Below are 25,161 nucleotides of genomic sequence, written 5' to 3'. Positions count from 1 at the left end.
CAGTCTCCCCCTCGTGGCAAACGCCCTAAAACCATAAGTACTTCAAGGAGCCTCCTCTGCCTGGAGTTTTTCTCAAAACTTTGTAGGTCTACTTAAATCATTTCATAAAGTTTCATTTTCATAACCTGTCTGCAGTGTTGTTTATAGCATCTTACAGCTGTTCTGTCCATAAAGCCAGTAACTCAAACATATGTTTTAATCAGTTTGTAATGCAGGATTAGGATCAAACTGACAAAGAACTAGACATAAATGAATGTAGAAAACAACTGTGTCAAGGATACTCCAGAACTTCCTTCTGTACTAGAATCACAGAATGTCCTGAGTTGGAAGGGACGCACAAGGATCATCAAGTCCAACTCCTGTCCCTGCACATGACAACCCCACAGTTCACACCATGTGTCTGAGGGCATTGTCCAGTCTCTCCTTGAATATTGCCAGGCTTGAGGCCATGACACCTCCCTGGGGAGCCTGTTCCAGTGTCCACCACCCTCTGGGTGAAGAACCTTCTCCTAAAGTCCAACCTAAAGCTCCTCTGGCACGTCTGCCTGCCATTCTCTCAGGTTCTGTCATTGGTCACCAAAGAGAAGAAATCGGCGCCTACCCTACTATCTTGAGTTTTTCTCACCTCAGTTTTACACAAGTGAATAGCCCAAGTTCCTACTGAGATCCCCAGAAGAACAGAAACTAAGCAAGAAAGTATTGCTTTAATAATAACACCACTGTAAGACTTTGCTGAGATGTGGAACACAACACTTCATTTAGGTTACACTAAGTCTTCTGGACACCTATTTCCATTCCACTGTCACGGGACCCATTTCACAGCTCCCATGCCTGCCACCAGGCTTCAGATTCCCAGGGCAAGGGGGCAGACAGCATTGGGTTCACGCAGAGACAACATATGCACAGAGGCTAAAAACATTTATTTACGGACACTCAGGGAAGGAAAATGTTACCTCAGCAAGTCGCGAATGCTTGTGAACATTCTCTCCTTTCTGCACGCTCGGAGCAAGCTGCTGCAGGACGCCTCGGCTGCTTGTGAGGGCACGGGTCAAGCGAGCAAACTTTCCCCAGCCTTGAGAAAACATGCAAGATTGTACACATTACCAAAAAAAAGCTGTAACTGTATCACATAAAGTCTCTCATACATCAGCCCCACCCCCTCACCCTCTCTCTCAAAAAAAAAAGCTCAATGGCTCTACAAGAGTGCTCTTACATGAACTGCATCTTTTGTAAGGATAAACGTCCACTTTACAACAATCTTACATTCAATCTGATGGCCAGATTTGGATCTTACAGCATGGCAGGAGACACTACAGCCTAATCAAGATGTAAGACTAGAATCACACACAACAAAAATTACAGTTGCCTGTAACAGCAGCAAATTTGGCCTCAGATGTATCAAGCATAGATCTGGCATAAGCAGAGAATGTATATAAGATAATAAAAAGCAGCGCGGACAAAGCAAAACAAAATCATTAATGTTATCATTTCTAAACAAAAGGGGGAAAAATGCAAATAGATTTTCTCAAACTCTGATAAAACATTTAGCAGCTTCTGGCAGAGAAGTAATACACTGAATTTTAATTCAATATACTTTTTACAGTCATTTCAACTACTCCTCACAACAGAAGACCTTGAATAACAGTCATAAGAGCTAGTTCTAACTATAACGTTTATAAGCAGTATTTTGCCATAAGAGAAAGTCATGTACAGTATACATCTAGATTTTTTTGGTACTCTGAAAGGAAAGTATCAGTGCATTTAATCCCAATCTTGAAAAATGCTAGCACTACCTGGGAACTGTTAAGTAGTCTCACCTCCTACTCCAGCTGCGGATGCTCAGCAATTTGCAGTTTCAGTTCTTATTGAGAACGTGGTTCTGGAAAAAGATCCCTCCATACTAAGTTTTTTTCACCAAAAGAAACAATACTATCAGCAGTGACTGTTTTTAAAGACCAGTTTGAAGTTTAGCCTGTAAGCGATTCATGACAAGTGCAACAATATGGGTGGTTAAAATACTACCCAGTACTTTGAACATATCTTTACTTGACACCTCACTTTGATGAAGTTTGCAGGAACATACTGGGTAATTTGAGAGGTAATCACGAAAAAATTAAACAAGTTACATGGATCCAGTGTAGAACAAGATCTTTCAGGGCAGACCTGAAAAGAGAGTTTAGCATTTTTTCCTTTATGAATACGCAAAATGGTGCCTTTATTAAAGGAAAGGTCCAAATATATCAGACCTCTCCAAAATCTATAATAAAATCGAGTATTTTCTTATGCCTGAAAGCATGTTTTAAAGCAAGTCTGTCACAGGTAATTTAATAGCCAAGTTGAATAGAATTAGCTAACATTTTTGGGTAGTATTCAGCAACAAGTAGATTGAATTATTTCCATCCAGGAAGCCAGATCTTTCCTTATAAACCCATGTAAGACTAGCTACTATACTAAAGGACTATTTCTCAGCAAAATAAATCAACATGACAGAACTTCAAGGGAGGTCAGTTTGTATCTGTTATGAACCTGACCCAAAGCACTTGATTTCTCACAATTTCCATTTCCATGGAAGGGGGTGTGGTTTGGGGTTTTTTAAACAGATATGTTTATAAATGAATATTCTTTACTGTACATGAAGAAATAATAGAATCTTAGAATCATTTCAGTTGGAAGAGACCCTCAGGATCATCAAGTCCAACCATAACCTAACCTAACTCTAGCATTAAACCATGTCCCTAAGAACCTCATTTGAATGCCTTTTAAACACCTCCAGGGATGTTGACTCCACCACTTCCCTGGGCAGCCTGTTCCAATGCTTCACAACCCTATCTGTGAAGAGTTTTTTCCTAATATCCAATCTAAACCTCCCCTGGTGCAACTTGAGGCCATCTCCTTTGTCCTATCACAATCCAACTACAACTGATAGGCTAAGGCTTGAAGGACTTACCACCTTCTGACTAAAGCCAGTAAAGGTTAAAATAAAGGATCAGGTTGAAGAAACCATTCATAACAGCTAATCTTCAGCTGATGCAAATCAAACCAGCCTTTGTAGAGCCAACACAGCTACAGCAATTGACACCAACCTAAACCTTTGCTTTTGAGGAACCTAAATGCCAGCACTACTATGTGTTTCTCCTGTTTTACAGGGCCATTGGACAAGGCTGTCAGCACGGGTATATCACCAGGGACGTAAATCCAGGCTGCCGAGGCCTGAGGGGGTTTGTTCCCAGAGGATACGGACGAAGCGCCCCGTTCTCCAGCTCCGGTTGCGGCGGGAGCGGGCGGAGCGGTGGGAGGGGGCGGAGCGGCGGCCCCGGCGCTGGCCGTGGTGCTGAAGCCAAGGCCGAGCAGCGCCGGCCGCAGCCCGAGGGGGCTGGTTTGCAAAACGCAACCCTGGCGACAAACAAACAAACAAAACAACAGACTTCGAGCTTCACATGGGAACTCGAAATCTGCCTCCCTTACCAGACACATAGTGCTTTTAACGCCAGCTACTAGAGACAGCCTCTTTTACTAACTCAAAACCCTCAGTTCAAGGACAGGGAACTGCTGAAGAGAGTCCAGCACACAGCCACAAAGATGATTAGGAGAGTGGAACATCTCACGTATGAGGAAAGGCTGAGGGAGCTGGGGCTCTTTAGCTTGGAGAAGAGGAGACTGAGGGGTGACCTCATTAATGTTTATAAATATCTAAGGGGTGAGTGTCATGAGGATGGAGCCAGGCTCTTCTCAGTGACAACCAATGATAAGACAAGGGGTAATGGGTATAAACTGGAACACAGGAGGTTCCATTTAAATTTGAGAAGAAACTTCTTCATGGTGAGGGTGACAGAGCACTGGAACAGGCTGTCCATGGAGGCTGTGGAGTCTCCTTCTCTGGAGACCCACCTGGACGCCTTCCTGTGCAACCTCATCTAGGTGTTCCTGCTCTGGCAGGAATGATCTTTCGAGGGCCCTTCCAATCCCTAACATTCTGTGATTCTGTGAAAACAGGTAGAGCACTTTCCTGGAAGACCTGAAATTTCATTCAAAACCTGAGGACAAACTCTGAGTGTGTATTTTCTTCCTGCCATCGAGTTCTCTAAGAATTGGGCTGTTCAGACATAAACACAGAAAGAGAGAGAGGAGGAAAAGGAAGCACCTTGCCTGAGCTTTCTTGCACAAAGGCACTGCCAGACAAGTCTGCGGCATCATTTGTGTCTAGGAATGCTGAGCACATTCAGGTACCTTCCCTTCTTCTCAAGAGCTATCTCTTTTTGAAAGGTCCAGCTTAACCCACTCCTCTGCCCTAAATGCTGCAAATTTCATTTGTGTGTGCCTAAGTGGCAGGCAAAATAACTGAATATTAGATCTCTCACCACATACAGCAAACTCTGATCTGACAGAAACATAACTGCTTGTTATAGGCAATAGACTGTGTCAAGAGACAGGCCTATTTTGCTTGGTTTTTTGAACCAGCGCTGATCTGGAAATGTCAGGCTGCGAGTATATACCCTAACTCTCTCTATATATTGGATACAACACATGGGAGCTTAGCTTGCAGTTACACATGCCATTATGGGATGAAATCCCTAAAACCAGGCACCAAATCACTGTGCAGATGTCCCAGGTGTATGAATCTCATATTTAGAATAGAACACTCTCCTCCTTGTATTGCCTTTTTTTTTCTTCTGTGAAAGGAAGATATAAATATGGGAACTTCAAAGTATAATTACAGCGGACATGAAGATTGTGGCATAGGAAAAAAAAAGAAAATGAGAATATCAGTACTAATCCTATTGAATGATAACTTCTCTAATACTCCTTGAAAAGACAGCAGTATCTCTTGAATTTATTGCAACTTTTCCTCCAGAAGTCTGTGAACAAACACGGTCTACAGCAAGTTAGATATTTATCCAGCCAAGACAGGTCAAATAATGGACTTAAGCCACAGGAGAGAACATAAACATTAAATTCTCATGGTCACAGAGCTGATTACAGGAAGAAGATGGAGCTTTCCAAGACAAGAAACTAGGTTCAGAATGGTGTAAGAATATATTGACATTAGCCCTGCTAGGGCAGGGGAACCAGACGCTATGCATTAGGAGTTCTCTTTCAACACAAGCAGTTGGTATATCCTCATATCTATTCTTTTCCTCTGGAAATAGAGAAAATATAAATTAAATTGCAATCTAACAACCCTAGGTGATTCTCATATAGGCACATATACTCTTCAAACAGACAAGAGTTCACATAGCAGAGCTTGGAATTCAGCTACAGAACAAAGCTGGATGCCAGCCCTGTGGCTGTGCTTGCCTGAGCCCCTTGTTCTAACCTATTTTTATCATAGTTTGATCTCCTTTTTCAGTTCTGCAGAAAACTTCATGCCAGGACAAAGCAATAAGATGGCACTGAAACATCTCCAGCTTCAGAAGGATGAAGAGCCTTCAAGATTAATAGCACTGATTTCAGCTGTCCTGCATTCCATGATGTGATGTTTAACTCGCCAAGACCTCTTTAAGGGAGAAACCTTCATTTAACAATGCTCTTCAAATGAGGAAATCAATTTTCTGTATTTTGAAGTGAGCATGATCTGTTGATACTCAATCCACAACAACATTTATTATTTATTTGTAGGTAGTTATTTGTTTTCTACCACCCTCCTCAATTTGATTGTGATGACTCGTAAGTTCAGACTTTAGGAACTGTGGCAGTCACATAACCCTGATTATCAAGTTGCTGATCCACAACTTACACAATTCCTAGAGCTACAACAAGGAACCTTTGCCTGCTAGAGAATAAGCTCATTAAGCCATGGGTCTGTTGTTCACGCAGAACTGTGCAAATGCAAGTATTACTAAATCAGGATTCCAGCAGTTCTTGCCTCCACTCAAACCACCTTTGTTTCTTTGCACATCAAAGATCTCTGCTTACATCCATCATGCCTCTCTGCAGTCTCAGTGCTCCTTCTCTTTGAAACTTCAGGACTAAAACTGTCTTATTTTTCCATCTGGACTGGGAAGGCATACCAAAGTCTTTCAATATACTCACCACTTCCCTTTCATTTGTTTCCTTTTTTAAGAAAACATTTCATCTAGATGAAAGTAGAGTATAACTTAATCAAAATATTTCAAACACTGGCTCTGCTCATATAAATACATCTTTTAAAAGGGAACAAATAATTAGACAGCAACAAAAAAAAAAAAAAAAAAAAAAAGAAACAAAAAGTAAAAAAGGAAACACTTGGAGTTTTCCCTGAATTAAGATGAAGGAAGCAATCAAAATATTATTTTTTTGTGTATCCCTGCTTGTGATGCAAAGGACAGCTCAGCTGCAAAATGAAATAAAACTGCTTCTGCAGAGGAGATTGTAACTGGTGATTGCTGCAAAGCACAGGAGGTTACAATAGCTAGGAGGCTAACAGCCATTCTCCTATATGAGTCAGTGTTGTTGAATTTAATCACCTTTTTGTATAAAAGCAAAGTACTAAAAGCAAAAATCAGGGTCCAAAACATAATTTTCAAACTTTTATAAAGCAGCATAGATTCATCTGAATATGTTCACATTGTACTCACACATGCAAAACCTGTTCAGGCAAACTTCTTACTGGCTACTCAGAGCCCAGACACAGATTCTATTTGTCTGCACAAATTATAGGTTTCATAAAGTGACACATTCCACTTTATAAACTATTCTCAAACTTCTCATACTTGGCGTGTTAGATCTCAAAGCATAAAAGATATATACAGACAAAATGCATGAATTCCAAATATAGCATATACTCTAAATTCAGCTAAGAAGCTGACCTATCACTTTGCAAGCTAAATTTAGCTATGCTATAGATTGATTTTGCCTACTTCTGTTCAAGTAAATCTATTTTTTTCCTGACTTTTTTCAAAGGGGCAAGCATACAAAGAAGAGTGTAAAAAGGCTGTTTAAAAATATTACATCATCAACATCACTGACACATTAGAGTTGTTTTATTTAGAAAGCACTATTTTTAAAGCTGCTGCATTTAAAAGCAAATTTACTTAACTCCCATGGCAGTCATAAATTAAACATATTCTGAAGTACATGTATCAATTAACAAAGAGACTACAAATAGAAGACTACTTTTTGCATTATGTTAGAAATATTTTTTGTTTCATCTCTTCCAACGTCTGATATTATTAATAAAAAAATATTAAGAACAAAAAATGGTACTAGGACCTTCTATGTCTCTGAATCACCTTCAGATAAAAGATGCCTATTCGTTTTTGTGTACAAGTCAAACACCTGTCATTAGAGCTCAACACTTTTCACTCAAGGAGGAACTACATCATTTGCAGCTGAACAATCATGCTTGAAATTGCCAGCAGGTGACAGAAAACTAAGATATACCACAGCTAAGCAGGTATAGGCTGACAGATTAGTTTCTCTTTAAATTGACTGTGTTCATGTACTACATAAATTTATTCTCTACATAGACATACAGGCACTGATTTTGTAAAACTCAAATACTTTATGCTATGCCACTCTACAACTATGCAAATAACACGTAAGTTATTAAAATTTCTGCATTTGCAGGCAGCCTTTTACCTTTTAAGTGGTCATATGCACAGGAAACTGATTTCACTATAAACACATTAAAATAAAAGTAGCTGATAAAAGCTGACTGAAGGTGAAAAAAGGAAAAATAATTGATTTAGCAATCAGTTTTCAGTTTTTTCAATTATTTGATAAATCTCTAAGTTCATAGTTTTAGGTTTTCAGATTGGGAGTTCACTTGGTTTTAGAATGTGGAAACATTCCTATGAAAATTGCTATCCCTCAAAAGCATGTTACAAAATTCCTGTGTAATGCTGTACACTGTGCAAGGAATATGCCCTCTTCAAAGCTCAGGTCTGTAAAATAAATTATTCTTAGACAAAGTTAATACAATTTTACATGTTTTAGATCTTCCAAGAATGTTTTTTCGCCTCCATGAATCCAATAGCCCACTACAGACAACTGTCTGACGCTCCAAAACTGTCTGACGCTCCATAACTGTCTTTTTCCCCCTATAGTATACAATCGAACAGTGAGATCTAATGTTAAAGACATGGTCATGTATGCAAGATTATTTAATTGTTAGACAAATCAGCTCTTCTCTTCCAAGAAATTGCTTATCCAGCCCTCAAGTGACTGATACAATAGCACCTCCTGAAATACATGCAACAAAATTCCAAAGCTAGACTATAGCAAGTAACTTACAGAAGAAAGGCATAAGGGATAAATCAAGGATTAGAACAGAATGTGCAGGTTCATTTATATCAGTTTGATTTTTGTATACAGCAACAGAGAACTCTTTACCAGCATGAAACTGGTGCAACTTCATTAATTTTGGGAGATTCAGAAGCAATATTTGGAAGACACATTTGGTGCACCAACTCTTCTGTACATAAAGTCATAGCACTCAGAATAAGTACAGAGCTGTGAAACAGGGGCCTTTAAATAATTCATTCAGTTCTTCTACCTACAAATTTTGTTCATCACTTAGTGAGTTTCCATGGGCCAGATGAAGAATTTTGCTTATCATCTTAACTCCTCTGCAAGTTGGTACATTTATAATGCAGGTTTAGTGCTTATACTTCTTCAGATATGGAACTGCTAAGAATTGCCACGATCGCTGTAAGAACAGTATGATTTTAAGATCCAAAGGAGATTTAAAAACAAATAAACAAAAAAAAACAAAACAAGAAACAAACAAAAAAAAATTAAAAAGGACTTCCTTGAAAACAAAAGTGCTCCAGTGTTTCGTTGTATTGAAAGTGAAGGACAAACTTTTTTCACGAGATTACATATCACTATCACTTCAAGGATCTTACGTAAAAATGAAAAGACACAGCTACCAGCTGTGACTGAAAGTCCTGCTTATCAACTCATTAAATGAATCAAGGGCCTTCTCTCCCAGCAAATAAACAAGAGACAGCTTTACTGCATCATGCTGATTTATCTTTGCTGTCAGTCCTCATCAGGATACAGCGAAAACCACTAAGTAGGGAAAAAATACTGTAGACCCAACCCTTTCTGACAAGATAGTTTTTTCAGTTCCATTAAAGTAGCGAAGAATCAAAAAAAATACCATTAAAAAGAGAAAAGTAAATAAACCACAAAGCCTGGAAGAGAGTATGTTTGTCAAGGTTGTACTTCCTTTTTCATGGTAACAGGTGTTTCCACTTTGAGAAACTACGTTTTTAAAGAATAACATTTTAAGCATAAACGTAAATCAGTTCACCTTCAGAGTAAGTTTCCTGTTTAATTTAATACTACAAATATTATTAATAAATACTACAAAAATGCAAACAACAGGAGAACTTACGTCTTCTTTTTACCCCAGAGGACACAAGTCTCTGTAATTCTCCAAATGGGTACAAAAGGTCTGTTTCTGACAGGATCTGAACCTGAGAGCAAATTTATGCTGCTGTCACGGCTGAGTTTGCTTCCAGGTTTCCACAGTGTAACTCAGCAAAGGGTTAACAGCGAAACACAACCATGCTACTTCACTCACCAGGACACCTTAAACCTGATTCAACTAAAGATGATGGGAATCTTTTCACACGTTAAAGGAAACTAGTATAGAACTTTAATATATGGAAACCCATAATAATGGTAAGTAACATCAAGCCAGGCAGAATGAAATTACTCAGACCTTTGCCAGACTCAAGTAGGGTTAATTCCTCAGGTTTTGCATACAGTGTTTTGCACAATTTGTACAGGGCCCAAGACCCTTTGGTTCCCTCTGACTTCAAAGAGGCTGCTTAGCAACTTCATGACTCCTTGAAGGCTATGCTGGAGTGTGGATTAACAATGAATTTTAAAGGAAGAGCAGCACCTATCTGCTAAGTAAATGCTACTTCCTGAAGCACTTGGGAGTTTCATTGGCAATGACCCTTTCCAGGGCAGGCCAGAGCCAATTCACTCAAGAAATCAGCAACCATTCATTGCGCAAAAGCAGTTCCCCATTGCATAGCTAGAAGCTATTTTAACATCTAATTCTTTGGCTTTGGTATTTAAAGGACTTCAGCTCTTCCAAGACCAGGGCAAACAGACAGGAGCAGCATAAATACATAATTGTGAAAAAGACAAACCTTTACATGAGTCATCCTCAATGGGCTGCTTGAAAGCCGTTATGTCATTGAAAGTGCAAAGAAATAAAACCACTTTATCCTGCTCATTTCGAATCGGAGCTATTTTCACAAAGAACCAGACAGGCGTTCCTGGAAACAAACATATCAAAAAGTTGGTCAATGGTAGGCAGAATAGTAAATGTGCTAGCTTAGATGTTTACACTTCAAAATCAGCCATCTGCAAATGTTACTTTGGTGCTGGGTTGTTTGCAAACACCTATTAGGAAAATTGACAAAGCAGCTGACAAGATTGTTAGTTAAGTTATCTGTTCTGCCTCTGATTAGTTTTTTAATCTTCAGGAATCACTCACTATTTCTGGGCTTCCTCTACACAATAAATACTTGAACTTATGAAGTGCCTGGTAATCTCCTGAAAGAAGAGTCCCACGTATGTGCAAAGGGTGCACACAAGACAGTCTTGCTGGTTCTGTGCAGGACTTGAGAAAAGGCCAACTGTGCACAGACCACAACCATAACACAGGTCTCAACCCAAAAGCATGACCAGTTTTAGCTGACCTTATATTTCTCTGCAAACAGGGAGCACCATCCTCTGACAACTACATCAGCCTATGCCCAGCTTTAATAGACAAGCTCTGGGAGTTCTGGTCTAGCCTCCTAATCATCCTATGAAAGGAAAATCCTTTGCAAACTGCATTGCCTTGTCCTGAGCCTGCTCAAAACTTCTCTAGTGCGAAGCAAGACCCCACTGAATTCAGGAAAGAACAGGCCAGCATGATCAGGCCATGGTCTCTGGGCAGGAATAAGCTGTACTGCATAGAACTGTACTTTTCTAATTACTGCAGTAGATGAACTACTAATCAAAACTGTTTGAGAGATTACAGCCTGTACGTTGCAGAAAAATACGATCCCAGATAATGACCCATCAGATGCTGCTGTAAATTTTCCTGGACACCTATCCACACAAATCCTCTTGAGAGAAACTGTCAGTCAGCCCTGGTAGTCTCTGGTAGTTCTGCTAAAAAGGCCCTACTGATAGCAATCAAATTCCATGTAACAAGACAGTGTCTACTGCTCGTTTCACAGGAGTCACCACACCAACACTAGTGATATTTGAGTCCACACCGATGTTGGTAATATTTGAGTATAAGCTGGATTTGAGGGGTCAGAACAAAGCAGTTGGCTCCTTTATGTCACAACATGGCCTCCCTGAAGGCATCATTTTTTAATCTGCAGTCTTAACACTGTTCATAAAAAGATTATTCCTTCTCCAGTGGTGAGGTACATGGCAATCAGGAGACTCCAGGGTCACCAGGACTGGGCCTGCAGGGAGCTTGTACATGGATTTTCAGACTGTCCCTATACCCTCAGTGATGATAAAACAAACTCACCATTGCTTTTTGCAGGCATAAAATGCAAGACCCAAAGAGAGTATTCAGGCTTGCTTGCTGTAAGCAGCATTCCTCTTGCATCTCCCTTGTGAGCTATGTTTGAGAGAAGGGTCTATATACCAGGGGCCAATATGAGATGCAAAAATCAGCAGGATTTTGGCCATCTCGAAAAGCCAGAATAAACAGCGCCACATGTAATTTTTGTCACTCACACATGAAAGCCTATTTTAGAGGAGTTGATCTTAGAAGACTATTTATTTTCTTTATTGACCACAGGATGCTCCTCTAGGCTAGAGATCAGACCCTCTTTCACCTGAATTTCTCAGTATTTTAACATAAGTACTACATGCTGTATTTCATACCATAGTTAGTTATAACTAGGGCCACTTGTGCTTCCTGACTGTCCAAGGGTCACAAGGAAGCCTCAGGTAGTTCACAATTTTCTGCTCAGAAAAGCAAACAAATGCAGGTTTTTTTCCAACTAATTAATACAAGAGAGAATGGTGCTACTGGTGCCTCACCGGGCTGTTTCCCAGCCTCTGTGCTTAACTGTTTTCTGGCCACAGAAAGCCAAGGCATCTCCAAGACCCACGGATGACTTCCATAAATGAAGAGCTCAGTTCCCAAGGCTCCTACTGTGCCTGCATAGTACAGGCAGTTTCAAACCCTGGCTGAGATTCCATGCCATACGTACAGCCACCTCCTTAAACAGCAAGGTACATGATGGAGGCCTCTGCTCAAAAAGCAGAGAAATTCAGACAGAATCACTGATGGCCATTTCTGGAGCACGCCTGCATAGCAGAAAGTATTCAGAAGCATATATATATATATATATATGTATGTATGTTGTTTCTTTTTTTTTAAGAGTTAGCATTCTTAAACAGCTCCTTTCAATAAATTTTGAGCAAACAATAATGTTACATGCAATAAAAGACTCAAAGTAACTGTGCCAGAAAAATCACCACTAACTTGCTAATGAGCTTAGAAGACACTGCTGCAAAGCAGCCATCAGCAATTTTCAGGACAGTAACACCCTTTACCCTTTCTCAGGAACTCCTAAAATTGCCTGTCTCCATTTCTTATTGCCTACTTGTTTTTCTCATCTTCACATATGAGCTATTCAGAGGATGATCAAATTCGTATCTTGCTTTTATGGAGATTTCTTCAAGACTAATTGCTTTTGATTTTACCCACTTCAACACCCTTCACTGACAGTGCAACTTTTTAATCAGACAGGATCTCCATTTGCAGCCTTGTTTTTTGATCTCCATCTACATACATTTGCTTTTTTGACTATGGATTTTTTTTCCCTCACCTAAAAACACTTAATATTGTTTTGTTCTTTCAAGCTATAACCATTCTGGTATGGGCTGCTCACATTAGCCTTCACAGGATTGAGGTTCAATTACATATTCAGCTTCATCTCTGCCTCTCACAGCTATAAAAACTTATTACCCTGCTTTTGAAGATGCTGTACACATCCAGAAACAGAAAGGATGCAATTCACCCTCTTATTCTGGCTATTTGTCAGATGCAAGCTGTCATCTTATCATGATTATGGTATGATATGTCTTTGCAAGATTCTTCTAACATGTTCTGAATGCAGCAAGAGGAAGGCCTTTTTCTGATAACATATAGAAGGCTGCTGCAGGGCAAGGAGCCCATGCCAGCAGGGTTCTCACTTTCTGAGTCCCTTGACTCCCACTCCCGTGCTGCATTATTGAGAGTAAAGAGGAAAACAAAACACTGTTTTACCTAGAACCAAGTGTAGATCTTAGCAATGTGCCCCTCAGGCAACAAGAGCTAGCCAGATATCCTTGACAGCTAAAAGTAGGTGTTTTTGACAACTGTCACTATTTGGGTACCTTTGTAATTTCCACTGTGTCAGAGTGCCATGAACAGGGTGTATTCCAGGGCTGAATGCAAAATGAAGGTGGCACAGGTGGTCTGTGTAAATCATCTTCCAGGTTTGGATCTACACAGTAACACAGCAACAGCAGAAATAAGTAGACGGAAAATTCTGCCAGGCCGTGTATCTGCCTCCACAACACTATTCAGTACTTTTCCCTGCAGCATGTTCCCCACCATCTTGTCAGTCTCTCCTGTGAACAGGAGACAAGTGGATGTAAAACTACAATCATGATGTGAGTCCTCACAGTGCTGGGTTACACGGGCTTTCCACAGTGGTCTGCAACCAGGAGCTCATTCATAGCAGAACTGGGATCTGAACTGTGGGACCACACTGAAAGGCTCAGCCAAGCTGCGGCTGTGCTCAGCTTTTTTCCTCCATACTGCTTTAATTATCAGCAGAATTTTACTTTTTAAACATTAAACTGTTTATTTAACTATTAAACAGGAAAGCTTAAAGTATAAACCATCTATAAATCAGGTCAGAAACTAGAATCTCAACCTCCTACAGGCAGCCCTCATCCTCTTGGTGTCAAAGCGGATGTCCTGCTCAGCTGATCGCTACTGGCAAGAGGCACAAACATTAATGAAAAATGTGATTTTCAGATTCAGCCTACGGGTTATTCAGACAGTGAGAGAAAGTACAGCATGTTTCAGAGCTCTCATAGTAAAACAAGAGTAATTTCCCCATTCCAGTTTGCATTGATGTACAGCCATGCAGAGACTGTTTACCAGTGTTTCCAACAATACATTTACTTTCATTTATATTTTGTGCTCCGTCCTGGCAAACTCACTGGTGAAGTTCAATGACAATGCCAATGCGCAAACAAAGAAGTAAACACTCATGAGCCACGTTGGCTTCTCTTAGATTTGGAATCAACGCTGAAAGAATCCAGAGTTTGTCTAATGGCATAGGACCAATCCTGCTAGAAAAGGGAGTCACTTCAAAGCTGGTGGAGAAGCAGTGTGAGCTGGGAAGAAATTAAAGTCTACAATGAACTTCTGACAGTAGCCCGGAGGAGCAGCCTGTCTTATGGTACTAAAGTTACATAGCTAATTCCAGAATTAATAGATACAGCTCTTAATGGTCTTCACTGGCCTGAGCACAGGCAAGACAATTTTAAGAGCCATGATTCAGGTGCCTAGTCTTCTCCAGATTAACACACAGTAAATGTCTCCACACCTTATCATTTCCCACCTGTAACACAAATATTACTGTCTCTTCTCTCTCCCCTTTTCCAGTCCTGTGTATTTCAACAGTGGTATGTTCAGGCCCTTGCCAGGAACACCAGCATTTAACATGCTGTTTAACTGTGGTTGAGGTCCTCCACAAACTCTCATAGCATGGAAGTGAATGAGACACTAAAGGTCTATTCCTTATTCCTCATTAATGGTTGTCTCCCCCTGAGCATAGTGATGACCCCTCCTTCAGTTTTCCATCCTGTCAAACAAAAACAGGCTACAATGAATATCAAATCACTGTCTAAATGCACTCTTTCCACATACCTTGACCCATCTAATCAAAGAGGTCAATTTACCAGCTGTGTTTCAAAAGTACAAAAAGGGCATTGCTTAAATAAAACTGCTATCAGCAATTTTTCTTTCAACAAAGTAAAACAAACTTAGTTTATAAATACAATAAAAAAACATGTTTTGACAATTCAGCTGATGTCTTCACTGCCCTTACTAAGTGGGACAAGTTTCTTCAGAGCAGCACAACCTCTGCATTACTTGATAACATCTCAGTCAAACAGTCCTCAGACAGGTACTGCCCTGAAGGTAAACAGTCAAGCAGTATGGAAATGGAAAGGACAGGAGAATGTGCTGTGTCTCCACCATTTCCTACATGCAGCCATGCAGACAGCAGGACTTAGTTATATAAACAGCACAGCTGACCATTGCAGTCACCCCTTCAGGAGTTTCACTTATGTCCAGGTACTCAGTATAAGATTATTTCTCTCTGTCCCACGCAGACCTAACAGTTTGTCCAATATCAAATTAGCAAACCAGCTGATGAGGAGTAATCAGAAAGAGTTACGTAAGCTACTATACGCACACAGATTTTAACTAGAAGCACAGAGGAGCCTCTGACATTTGACCATGCAAGACAAAGAACAAAAGTCTTCCTATAAACTCTGCCTTCTAGCAGAAAGTGTGCACTGAAGGAGAACAAACCAACTCAGTGTGTAGGAGACTCACCACTCTGCCAATAATAACAGGCCTTACAATGCATTTCCAGCACTTTAAAAGCTGTTACCTTCATGTTTTTCACATCTGGTGCTGCTATAGTCTGGCAGCTAATGCTTCTAAAGGTCAAATCATTACATGCTAAGATAAGAAAAAAACAACTTCAGTCCCCAAAGCTGGAATCATACACACTGGGGTTATCCTATGACACTGGAACAATACAGTAGGAAAAAGGTTCAGCACACACCGTCGAACTGCATCTGTGTTGATATGGTTTACATTATTCTAAGCTCTTTGAAGAATAGAAAGTGAGTATAAGGAAGGGGAAGAAACAGGGAAGGATTGAAATGTTCTTTCCATTTACGCCAGATAAAATACTGATAGACTACTACTGAGGAGTCTCATTGCTCTGAACATGTTTCAGGAGATAACAGCAGGTCTTGCTCGGCAACACATTTGAAGCTTATGAGATCAATGGGAATTTTGAGTTTTATGAATCAAAACCACTTTGATTTGACCTTCCTGAAGGTAAGCAAACTCACACAGATGGATTTCACAGAAGAGGAGATGCAGGTGTGCATGCTGCTTGACAAATATGGAGCTGAATTTCAATGGATACGTGCCACTTTACTCCAACACCCTCATTCTTTCCTGCTTCTGGTCCTATACAATGACTTGGTTTAGCAATTTATGTACCAGAGGTCTCCATCTGCAGACACTAGAGGCATAACACACTTAAATATAAACGGTTTTAACTAATATCAGTTATGAGAAACTCTCCCTAGATGTGTGTAATTGCAGGTCTACCCTCCTGAGGTGAATTTTGCTCTCTATAAATTAACATGGGATTGTTGTTTATTTGGTTTTTAACATCTGTAGAAAGTACTGATCCCAAATACAACTGTAAGTAGAATCTGCCAAATCACTATTTGGGGCTTATTTGTCATTCTTTGAAACCTAAGAATCTCCTAATACACTGTGAGGGGATGGTGGGTGGGTGTGTGGGTGTGGGTGTGTGGGTGTGTGGGTGTGTGGGTGTGTGGGTGTGTGGGTGTGTGGGTGTGTGGGTGTGTGGGTGTGTGGGTGTGTGGGTGTGTGGGTGTTAAAAAAAAAAAAAGTATTTAACAAACAAAACAAAAACCCTCCACACAAATATTCATCGTATTAAATTTATTAAACATCCAAGTACCTAGAAAACCAGGGCACAAATTGAAAGCAAATCCCAGCCTTTGGGACTCTTACCATAATATATGTACTCAGAGAAGAGCTACTGTTTATCTGATTCAGTTTGCAGTGTGCAAAAGAATTACCTACAGCCAACACTTTGGATGCTGCCATTCCACTGGCCTCACTGGTATCACGGCTCTCTGCAGCACTGCTGCAGACTGTAAGCAATGGGAATGTCTTCACTCAGACAGTGGACCCTCAAACGCCCTTTGTAACTCTTTATGCATTTTAGCTTTGAAGAGTCCACCCCACTTCAAATATTCTTCCATTGAAGCAGATCAAGTACTGCACAGAAAAGAAGTTAGATTTCACATGGGCACCACCTCTTCAGAAGAAGACATAAGTAAATTTATATTCTTACAAAAATTTACTTCAGAATTAATGGAAGCAAGTGCATCTAGAAGCCTGCTCTTGCACTGCTTGTAATCCAGACCTATGTCGTAGATGGAAAACTAGGCGAAGTCCAAATTTAATTTACTCAGCCATTTTAATTTATGAGGCTGAGCATAAAGTATAAAAATCTAACAAACAGCTGTCAGAGTCTCATAAGAAGTTGACATTTAAAATTGCATCAGTTCAAATAAGCTAAGATTTTACTAAGACTAGATACACTCTATTTTCTAATACATTAGTCCGTATATTGCCTTGGTGTAAGTTAGTACCGATTTCAGTAAGATCTAGCAATGTTTTGATTTTCCCATATAAAAATAAACAATACTTCCAGCATCATTGGACACTCACATCTAATCAAACAATGGAACTGAAGCTCTCACATGAAATTATTGTCAACCTGTCTGTTGTCATTTTGCAGTCAGATTAAAGCAAGCTCTCACTTTGTCTCCTTCCAGGTATGATCATGAATCCCCACTGAATGCAACAGGATGGCATCAGAGCAACAATGACAAAAATCTGGTGTCTGTGCACCTGCTTGCTCCAGTTGCTTCCAATTACCCTGAAGGAGCTCTGCATTTCTAGGAAACCATTCTTCCAGAGAACAACAATGATCGTCACATAAGTAATCAAGGGCCTAGCCCAAGGAAACATCAAATCTCTATCACATCCTAACTTCAAGTTCAGAAAAGAGGGAAGACAGTCACTTTTGGATGGCACATCGGGTCACCACCACGGAGAGTGCCTTGGCTAAAAAGAGGCAATCACTTCTAGTAGAATTATTAAATGTCTCAAAGTATTGTTGACATGTCTAGTGTAATACCAGGACATAATTTTCACTCAGAGAAACAGAGATGACTGTTGCACATGAAGATATGAGATGAAGATCAACCTGCACTAGCAACATCATAGTTAACTTCAAACTCCTGCTTTGTTTTCTTTTTTTTCACCTGAAAGGATAGATTGTATTGTTAAAACAGCTAGAAGCACATTAAACGTACAGGCTGTGGAGAATGTCCCAATTATTCGGCAGCACAAAAAAGAAAGAAAAACTTGCTATTTATCATGGCTGTTAGTTTATAGGGAAGGAGAGGACAGGTGAAGAACAACAAAAATCTGTCTCCTGTCTAATTTACTGGCTAATTTGAAGAAGAAAGCAGGCAACTACCATACTTAGAGGCAGAGGTAAGGTGACCACAAAGGCAAGACCACTTAGCAGTCTGTGTGCTCAGTGACTGGCAAACAAAACAGTATTTTTCTATGATGTGTCTTATTCTCAGAAAATGTCCCAGGATGTCCCCTTTTTGGTATTTTTCAGTTACAACTATCTAGTGTTACTAGTCAGTCTCTGTAACAGTAGTTAATGTACCTCTAAAGCCACAAATCTAACAAACATAAGAGCACTGCATTTTGTTAAACTTAAAAGCAAGCTCTGTGCTTTCCCTCTTCCCACGCCTGTGACCCTCTGCGCACACAGCAGAACCGTCACAGCTCTACTTTTTGGCATGTCGCACGACAGAGCTTCTGCACAGCTGGATTTTGTTCTAGGCCGCCTCTCTCCTCGGGGAAGTGCACAGCAGGGCAGGAAACAATCCTCATTCCACAGTTACCTGGCTTTAACTCTGCACAAAAGACAAGCCCCAGGCTCTACTGCAGGCCATATGCTGCAGCAATGACAGAAGAGTAGCTGCATAGCCTCTTGGTGCCAAAGCACTGTTAACTGAGAGAATTCCAGACCCTCCTAGATGCCATGACTGCAGCTTATTTACTTGGCTTTGGATGCATAGATGTGAGCTGCATATGGTCCCTACGGCCACTAACTGAGCTAGGAACAGAAATCAGCTTTAAGAAATAGGTAAACATTGGAGGCAGACAACACTAGAAGCAGCACAAAGCCAGGTCATTCAGATACCACATATAGCTTTTCAAATCAATTGGACCAGCAAAGCTGTGCTCCAGAAGAGCCCTGAGCAATGGCAACGTGTCAGAGGTCATGATGCTCTGAACAGGCTAAAAAGAGAAGAAAAAGACTAGAAGAGAGATGAAGCAAAAATATCTTGAGATCTTTTTCTCTCTCTAAAACATGACAAAACCAATTCCATGTACTTTGGCACCATCACTTCTTAGAAGAACAGATTAATTCTGATGGAAAACAATCACCTCCACACATCCACAGATCAGCACTAGAATACATAACTATTATCTTTTAGGTTTTATGAAGTGTCTGTGGTTCTCTTAGCAAATGCCAACAGTCAGTACTAGTTGGTCATTTCAACAGAAAGACCAATGGTTCACAAACACAGCTAGACTGGATTACCTTCCCTCAGAAAACTGGTCTTTCTAACAAAAAACAAGGCAGCAATGAGGTTTACTGTTGAAAATTGTAGTAGTTTATGCTATATTTCGTGGTTGAAGTCCCTCATTCCTACTAGTGCAGAACTTATCAAATTGATCACCATTGCTGCAATGGGAAGGAGCTGCTAGCTAGCAGGGTGCTTCTGCAAGGTATCTTCCCCTGTACACAGACACTACCATTTTCATGATTAGAAGGCAAAGTTGTTAAGAGCAAAGTAAGTCACAGAATGCAGACTTTCAGCTTAACATTTGGCCAGGCTGAAGACGCCAGTGTATTTACATTTCAGGTGACATTAAGTGGATGAAAATAACTGTGCCATGACATAGTCCACATTAGATGGGGCAACAAGCTTGGGCAAGAAGTTAATCTGCTGACATGTGCAGTTACAGAGTAAATTCCTAGGAAAAAGTCATATCCCAATTAAGGAATTTTTGTGCAAAACAGAAGCTGATTTAATCTGAAAACTTCAGAAAAGTTCAGCTTCTAAAACAAAATATAGGTTCCTTTTATTCTGAAACTACGGCTAAATACTGGCTTTGCTATATCAAATTTTTAAAAACTGAAAAAGTATATTCTCTGTAATGGAAACCATTTGCACAAAGCTAGCTTGTGTATTATCATTGCTGATGGAATCTTGAGTGTTGTCTTAAAGCATCACACATGAATTGCTCTAAATGTCAGAACAAATTAGAGGGCTTTGTCTGCCTCCCTGGGTGACTTTCATCCCTAATATTCTCATTTTTCCCTTGTAGATCAACTGGTAGAACTGGGGCTCATGTAGCCCTAAAGAAAGCACAGTGCTACAGGCTGGCAGACTTGCAGTTTACACTATAATTTAAATCAACTTTACACACCTACATTAACAAACAAACCAATCAACTACTTACTGTTCTTCTTGTACATCAAAATTTCAAAGGAGTTCATCTCATAGTTCTCAAAGGTCTGACGGACCTTGTCAATTGTATCTTTGTCTGTCAGCTCTCCATACATAAAACTGCAAATGAAGCGAGAAATTCAAGTCAGATACGAAAGACACAAAACCATTTGTTTACAGTGTGAAAAGGATCAGTCTAGAAACAGCCCTTCTTTGGTTTTGTTTCACCTGGAAAGCATATTTGACAGATGCAGCTCCAGGAGACAAAAGACAAAACTGGAATAAACAGATTACTTTTCTCCTCAAGCAACAAGCACAACACTACAAGCTATTTAACAGAAAATAAATCTGTTCTCAAATACCTGCAGGTGCTGCTTTTTTGCATAACTTCTGCTCTGTGATATCCTGATAGCTTGCAAAATCCATCATTGCTGTAGACAATGGGCCAATCCACTATCTGGGCATTACCCAAGACAAAATTAGTATCTGTGTGAAAGAACACATCAGTTAGACATTAGACGAGGCTACCATTGCATTAGAGGAAATATTCATTTCAAGACCCGATCCTGATTGCTTTAATCCCTGTACAGTTTTTCCCAGATACTATTCCCACTGCAGTCAACAGGATTATTCCTGGTTTTAATTTTAAGTAAATTCTTAGTTAAAAAAATATTAATTACTCATGCAAAGCTTAAGAGGATGGTTTTATACAAGAGAAACACATGATGGTTAAACAGGTAAAATTTATCACTTGACTAAGGACAGATTCACCGAAGTGGTTCCCCCTCTACCACATGCACTGAGATCCAGCATGACACTCAGCTTGAACATGAAGCCTCTTACACATGGCCAAAACAGCCCATGACTGATGTTTCTTCTCTCTGAGAGTAGATGCAGTGGCCCCCTTCTCAATACAGCCTTCGCTGCTGACCACACAAGCTCAAGTACTTATTGCGTGACATGTACGGCACAGCGCTCCAAACTAGACACCATACAACCAGGGTTAGGACTTACATCAGCACAAAGAACACTCTTTGCTGTACAAGCCAGAATGAGTTTCAATCAGTAGGAAAAAAAAGTGAGCAGCATTCACGCCTCCATTCTCACTGGATCCGTACATGCCTTTTTTTTTAATGATTTATATCTTATTCAAAGTATTAACATACTCAATACTGAGCCCAGACCTTGCTTTTCTCTGCTGCTTTGGCTCCTGCACAGTCAACTAACTACAGCTGTACAAGACAGACAGCAGAGTGCAGCTTGGGCATTGGCATGCAGGCAGAGATGGTGGCCCCTTTCTCAGCTGCAAAGATCCCCTGGCTTCTGAAAGAAAGGCTAGGCAGCCACATGAGATGAAGAGGCATCTATATTTAAGGGAAGTCTTTAAGTGAGTCCACCATGCTGTCTGCTTTTCAGGATCTGTTCAAACATGTGTAGCCATCATTAATGCTTCCTGCAACCGAGAGACCCAAACAGGACATTTTACCTACTAATTGCAAAGAGTTTAGTTTATTTTAACTTTCCCTTTCAAAATCTTTCGTCCTGTTGCAAACTTCAAGTGGGTTTAAATAAAACATTCTTGTAGCTATCTAAATCCATTGCCCAACCCCACAAGCGTGACTAAGTGTACCTTTATACACTCCTTAGAATGAAATACACCAGTAGTATAACTTCAGGACATTTTAACTGCTTTGTTTCCCACAGCCTCTTCTACATACCATGGGTTTTGCTTGGTTGAAGCACTTCGTTCCAAAAACAATACCTGTCTTTTACCCTTTCCTATAAATAAGTCAAATCATTTCTCATCACTAAAGCGAGTGCTTTTGAGTGTCTATGACAAACACTACATTGCACTGTGTTAGGATATTTTTAAATTTTCATCAGGAAGTACACAAAAATGACAAAAAAAAAAAAATGCAAATACAAATGTTAGGCTAGGTCCTGCCCTGATCTGAATGGTGTTATTTCATGCGTACATTCTTTCTCACCATCTCCCCTTCTCAAAAGGTAACTTACCCTTCTCTCCACCTCCTGAAGAGCTCCTTGAAGAGCTTCTGTTAACTTAAGCAGTGACCTTCCTTTCACATTTAAGCCTCAATATTGTCTTTGGATAAATAATATCTTTTTTTTGTGAAAAGCTATATAGGGAACTTTTCTGATTACCATTACTGTGTTAATCCTACTTCTATCTAGCCTTGCAATGCTTCTGTGAGGAGGGACAGTGCCCTTATCCCCTTTTCACAAGTAAAAACAAAGCACTAAGTCCACAAGGGGATTTAAGCACCAAAAGGCAAGACTGCTACAGGCTAGCCCCTAGATGCTCCATTTGTAGTGTTGGTAAGACAGAACTGAAAAACATTAGTACAGCAGATAGAAACCTGTGGAAAACACTGAAAAAGGGGATATTTTTAGCATTTTTCCCCCTTTCCTATATTACTTAAGATACCTAACATTTTAACATAAGCCTAGTTCTCACAGACGATACTCAAGATTCTTTGCCATATTCACAGGAGCTAAAAAAAAAAAAATCACATTTCCATTTACTTATCTTTTGGCCCAAAAAAGTCTGATATTTTTGGATTGGCAGTTTCCAATGGTTCCTTAGAGAACATGCACATATTTCCCTCCCCACTGACAGCCTAGCAGTTTGAGTGTTCTCCTACAAGGTGTGGGGCTACTCAAGAGAATATATGCCAATGTCTTCACCACATGAGTTTTTAAGTCAGTGTGACTTGGGTGTTGTATTATATTTTATGCATCCCCATTAGGCAATCCTGCCAGTCTACACTGAGCGAGCCTCCCTAGGAGGTAGAAGTAGAATGCTTCATGACAGTCCAGTTTGGGTTTAGTTGTGAGTTACAACCAAGCTGAGAGATCTTCATGTACCTACAAAGCTTATAGGCAAAAACTTGGGCATCTATCAATTCAAAGAGCAAGTCAGAAGTTTTGATGCTCTCACTGTTTTATAACTTCTAGCTAGTCCCTATTTCATGCATCTTCACCTTCCTTGATCTAGGCATTACAGAGCTTACAAACACACAGGAAGCAAATACTGAAGTTGGACCCATTCTCTGGAGTCAACACCACACCCCTGACTCATCTTTGGGCTTGCTCCTCCAGCTGCTTACCATGCTTTTTTAGTGTTTGCCGTGGAGTGGTCCCTAGATCCAAAAAAAATGCCCTGTAGGGACCAGTGCTTGGGAACTTCCCATGTGGCTGAAAACCTGCAGAGAAGCCGCTGGTGAGCACAGGAGCCAGGCAGCCCAGAGGGGCTGCAGTGTGGCACCATCCACACTGCTAGGCCAGAAAAGAGGTTTCCAACCCACCACTCTCTGCCAGCATTCCTTGGGAGGTTACCAAGCTCAGGGTGATCAGTTCCTTTGTTCCTGATTTTGTTGTGAAGGGAGAGAAGGTCTGTATTACTGGTCTCCAAAATTCCTGTACCCAGTTTGTTTTCTTTGTTCTTTAACTCACTGCGGCCTCACAGCCCACAAAGGGGGAGCCACAGCATCCGCAAAGAAAGGGACTCAGGAAAAAATGGGAATTTCTTTCCAGTTACTCCTCTTTCCAGATTTCTTTAAAGACAAAACAATGACATAACAGTGGTTCTATGTCTACATGGAGGACACATCTGCATTTCTTCAGGAGTGTCTCTGACAACAGTTTTTTGCCTGTGTGAACACTGGCAAGACACAGCATACAATAAGGACTCCCACTTACAACTCCCCTGTATAGTTTATTCTGACAGATAACCCAGAGGTAGAAGGGCTGCTCCCATCGCTATCATTTGCATGCAATTGCATTGACATCCCTGACAATGTGCTGCTTGGAGACAACTCATAATCTGTTAAACAATTGTTCCTAACATAAGAAAATGTTAAATAACATCCACTGAGGCAAATATTGCCTCTCCATGTGCAGGGACACAGAGTCCCAGAGGCCAGGAAACAGCTGTGGCTTTGCTGCACAACAAACACAAGGGATACTCCAGTGAACCTTTTGAGTATCGCAGGGCAGAGCCTCTTGGGGACTCACAAGTGGGTCAACAAGGCCAGGAAAGGAGTTGGTCAGAGGAAGACCATGAAGAAATCCGCTCCTAAATTCTCTTCAAAGGCAAAGGGTAAAATGTACATGTGATAGTTGCAGTACTCAAACTATTTAGTGACTTGAGGCACCTCTTTAAAAGGACTCAAAGGATTTCCTTACCAGGAAATCAATTTTATCACAAAGTCAATTGGGTTAGTGGTATTGCCTGGCCTGAGGAGTTGTAAGCATCACTGGTTCTTCTTATCAGCTCCAAGAAGAATTGAGCTAGAAACTGGAGAGGGCAGGCTCATATAAAAGACCTGGGATTCTGGCTTGTGCTGTATTTGGCACAGTCTGAGCAAGACCATTGGGAGGCATAGAACTATGTGGAGGTGCAGCACAGAGCACCTTCTACTGCAGAAACGCAAATAAGAACTGCAGCTTCTCAAAGGCAGCCCAACTACACACGTGAGTAGGGCTGGCTTCTATGATGAGCGTCTGCAGCACTGGCTACCTTGTGAATTGCCCCACTTCACATTTTCTAGCCCGCATTTTGCACAAGTCAGTTCTATTCACTGCAGTATATCCACACATCAGCCTCTACACACTCAAATGTCAGACCCGTTTTGGATTATCACTTTAAACTAGTCACAGCAGCTTTAAAGCAACAAGAAAAACATTTTAATTCCTTCCAAAGTGTAAGATCGGATTTTGCTC

General features: G+C 40.5%; 1 protein-coding gene across 1 annotated transcript in view; it reads right to left on the bottom strand.

Moving 5' to 3' along the window:
- Nucleotides 1-25,161, bottom strand: part of KCNH1 (potassium voltage-gated channel subfamily H member 1) — a gene marked incomplete at both ends in the record, with an annotated part of 180,692 nt that overhangs the window by 146,614 nt on the left and 8,917 nt on the right. The window contains 4 exons of the mRNA XM_082049304.1: nucleotides 954-1,072; nucleotides 10,089-10,217; nucleotides 20,432-20,538; nucleotides 20,781-20,904. Coding sequence (XP_081905430.1) covers nucleotides 954-1,072; nucleotides 10,089-10,217; nucleotides 20,432-20,538; nucleotides 20,781-20,904 — 479 coding nt within the window. The remainder of the gene's footprint in view (nucleotides 1-953; nucleotides 1,073-10,088; nucleotides 10,218-20,431; nucleotides 20,539-20,780; nucleotides 20,905-25,161) is intronic.

The sequence above is a fragment of the Streptopelia decaocto genome (genome assembly GCF_964273445.1).
Source record: "Streptopelia decaocto genome assembly, chromosome: 3".
NCBI classification, from domain to species: Eukaryota; Metazoa; Chordata; class Aves; order Columbiformes; family Columbidae; genus Streptopelia; species Streptopelia decaocto.
Note: the sequence above shows the minus strand (reverse complement) of the source record. Positions and strands in the feature narration are given on the sequence as shown.